Raw genomic sequence first — 3252 nt, forward strand, 5'->3', positions numbered from 1 at the left:
GCCAACGATAGAAAAGAGTTTGGAAATAAAAATATTTTTAAAGAGTTAATTGCTGAAATTAACCATTTACAAAATAATGGCATAAACATTAATATCAATAATCAAAATTACACTTTATATTTCTCTTTAGCATTAATTCTTGGCGATAATTTGGGTTTACATTCAATGTTGGGATTTAGTGAAAGTTTCATGGCAAATTTTCCATGTCGATTTTGTAAGTCTTCTAAATTTGACTGTAATTACTCGGTAATTTGTGACAGTGCTAAATCACGCAATGAAGAGAATTACTTACAAGATTTAGCTACAAATAACTTGTCACTGACAGGTATTAATGAAGAATGTGTATGGAATCAAATTAATGGGTTTCATGCAGTTCATAACTATTCTGTAGATTTAATGCACGATATTTTAGAAGGTGTTTGTTCGTATGATATATGTGGCATACTATATGAATTCATTATTAATTTCAAGTATTTTTCTTTGGAACAATTAAATAATCGAATACAATATTTTAACTATGGTTCTCTTGATATTCAAAATAAACCGCAAATAATTACTATTAATGTTATAAAAAAAAAGAAAAAAATTAAAATGTCTGCTAGTGAAATGTTATGTTTTAGTCGACATTTGGGTGTTATGATTGGTGATCTGGTTCCAAGAGATTCTGAATATTGGCAACTTTATATACTGTTGAGAAAGATTATTGAGATAGTTACATTAAAATCAATCCAACCTTCATATGCATTAATTTTAACAACATTAATATCAGAACATCACCAGTTGTATTTAAAACTCTTTAACACCAACTTAAAACCAAAACACCACCATTTGTTACATTACCCAGATATTATGAAAAAAGTTGGCCCCTTGTCCCATTTATGGTCTATGAGATATGAATCAAAACACAGAGAGTCTAAATTAACTGCCCATTCCATTACTAGCAGAAAAAATATTTGTCTTACATTAGCTTTAAAACATCAATTAAAATTTGCCTACCGCTTGCTATCAAAATCAAGTATTTTATCCTCATCAATAAATATAGGGAAAGAAATAAGTTTGTCTGAAGTTGTCATAGAAAATATTCAACTTGACATTAGTGGTCCAACTATTGATTTTAATTCTGTGAGATTTGTGTCTTGGGTGGAGGTGAAAGGTACTCGATATTCTACTAAGCAGTCTAAACATAATACGATAATAATAGTTGATTTAGAAGATTTTCCAATATTTATAACAGTAAAATATATTTTTTTTAAACCCCAGAATGACATACCATTTTTAATTGGTCAATGTTTCAAAACCTTACAGTTTGACGAACATTTTCAGGCTTATGAGGTTAAAAGCTGTAATGATTTAATGTGTATTTCTTTCAACGATCTTCTTGTTGAACATAGTCCATGTGTTCTTAACACAATATCTAATGAATGTGCATATAAATCTTGTACATTTTAAAGTACCTAATAGTCAATAGATGTTCATATTTATTTTTTGTTATTAATTTATTACTTAACTATTTATTTGTTTACATTCAACTTAATAAATAATTAATGCTATGTTATTACTTACTATATTATATACCTACTATTATTATTTTTTAACTAATGTATTTAATGTATCAATAAACATACTTTTTAAATTATTTGCATCCATGTAATTATTATTTGTTTATTGTTTGTACCTATTTCTTTTTTTTTATACTTTCCTATTATTTAAGTACAAATAAATTATAATTAATATAAATTATCTAAAAAAATGGAGTATAGATCTAAATAACCAAACTCATATGTTGCAGCAACTAAATTTAATAGTTGATAGTACTATACGAGTAAGTAAAATTATATTTCCAATCTAATAATTAGGTCTAAGCAACCAAACTTACATGTTGCAGCAACTAAATTTAATAGTTGATTATACTATACTAGTTAGTATAAAATTATAGTTCCAATCTAATAATTAGGTTTAACCAACCAAAGTCATATGTTGCAGCAACTAAATTGAACAGTTGATTGTACCATGCCAATAAGTAAGAAAAAATATTTTCAATCTAATAATTAGGTTATTATAACTTAAACGTTATGTTGTTGTAGCTATTTAATCATTTTCAACCATATAAAATGGTTATTCCAACACAGTAATATCAACTAAAGACGATTAGGTCACCCAACCATGTTGAATGATAGTCTGTATAGCTACCATGGTTTATGGTTGGGGTAACTATTTAAATGGTAACTGTAACTATTTATTTTTTTCCGTGTATATGACTACTTTCAACATTCTTGCCAAAATCCTTCCAACCAAAAAATATTTTTTGAAAAATGTCCCTAGCCTTCCTAAAAACTTAAAGTAACCTTTTGCAAATCATATATTCGATTATTAAAATAAATAAAACATTTTATCATCATTATTTTATAATTAATTTTTGCCAACAAAATAAATTATACAAAAAAAAATTTAGTGAAAAATCGTACTTCTCAGTTTGAAAACTGACTGTGCCATACGTTTGGATAAATCAATTCTTGTTTGCAGTTAGCATTCTACCGAACAAAAACTGAATTTGTATTCATTACTTAAAATAAATTGTATTGAAGTGAAATTATAATTTAAAAAAAAATATTATGACTGAAATTTAAATTTAGTTGTTTGGGTCAATACTTAACACCTATGTTTAAAATTGTACACAAATAAGTAAATGGAAACTTATAAAATGTATGATAACTGATAAGAACTTAGTTGGTACACGGACCTGGACGTTTCGCCACCACCGTTTCGCCGGCCGGGCAAATTTCCGACCAACCCTTCCAATTTTGAAAACATATTCATTTTTAAAAAGGAGATGCTGGAAGAGAGAACGTGTTGATGGCGGCAAAATTACATTCTTTCCTGTGAATAATTATTTCCAGCGTCAATGATTTGACTATTGTTTTTAACATGAAAAAAAATTATAAAAAGCGGGTAAGTCGATGTCGCTCTGCTGTATAGTAAGTTACAAGTGATTCACTGTATAATGGATGGAATTAAATTTGAATTCAATGATACAATATCATTGTATAAGAAAAACGATTATGAGTGGAGACGGTATGTCAGTCTTGGTTTAAGACATATTAATACCAATATAACTGAGTCAAAATTCAAATTTTAAATGCTTATAAAAAAAAATGTGCCTATGTATTTTAAATATTTTACAATTGCTATTGTAAAAATATATCAGGAGCCTTGTATTAAATTTTCAAGCTTTTTCGCCCAACAAATAAAATT

General features: G+C 27.2%; 1 protein-coding gene across 1 annotated transcript; it reads left to right on the plus strand.

Moving 5' to 3' along the window:
• Positions 1-130: 130 nt before the first annotated feature.
• On the plus strand, positions 131-1449 carry LOC111028505 (the record flags this gene model as incomplete). The annotated part of the gene is made up of 3 exons (XM_022307165.1): positions 131-425; positions 621-1146; positions 1261-1449. Coding segments are annotated over 3 exons (1010 nt in total), but the record flags the coding sequence as incomplete, so codon positions are not given.
• Between the last annotated feature and the right edge of the window lie 1803 nt (positions 1450-3252).

Source organism: Myzus persicae, unplaced genomic scaffold (assembly GCF_001856785.1).
Source record: "Myzus persicae strain clone G006 unplaced genomic scaffold, MPER_G0061.0, whole genome shotgun sequence".
Taxonomy (NCBI): domain Eukaryota; kingdom Metazoa; phylum Arthropoda; class Insecta; order Hemiptera; family Aphididae; genus Myzus; species Myzus persicae.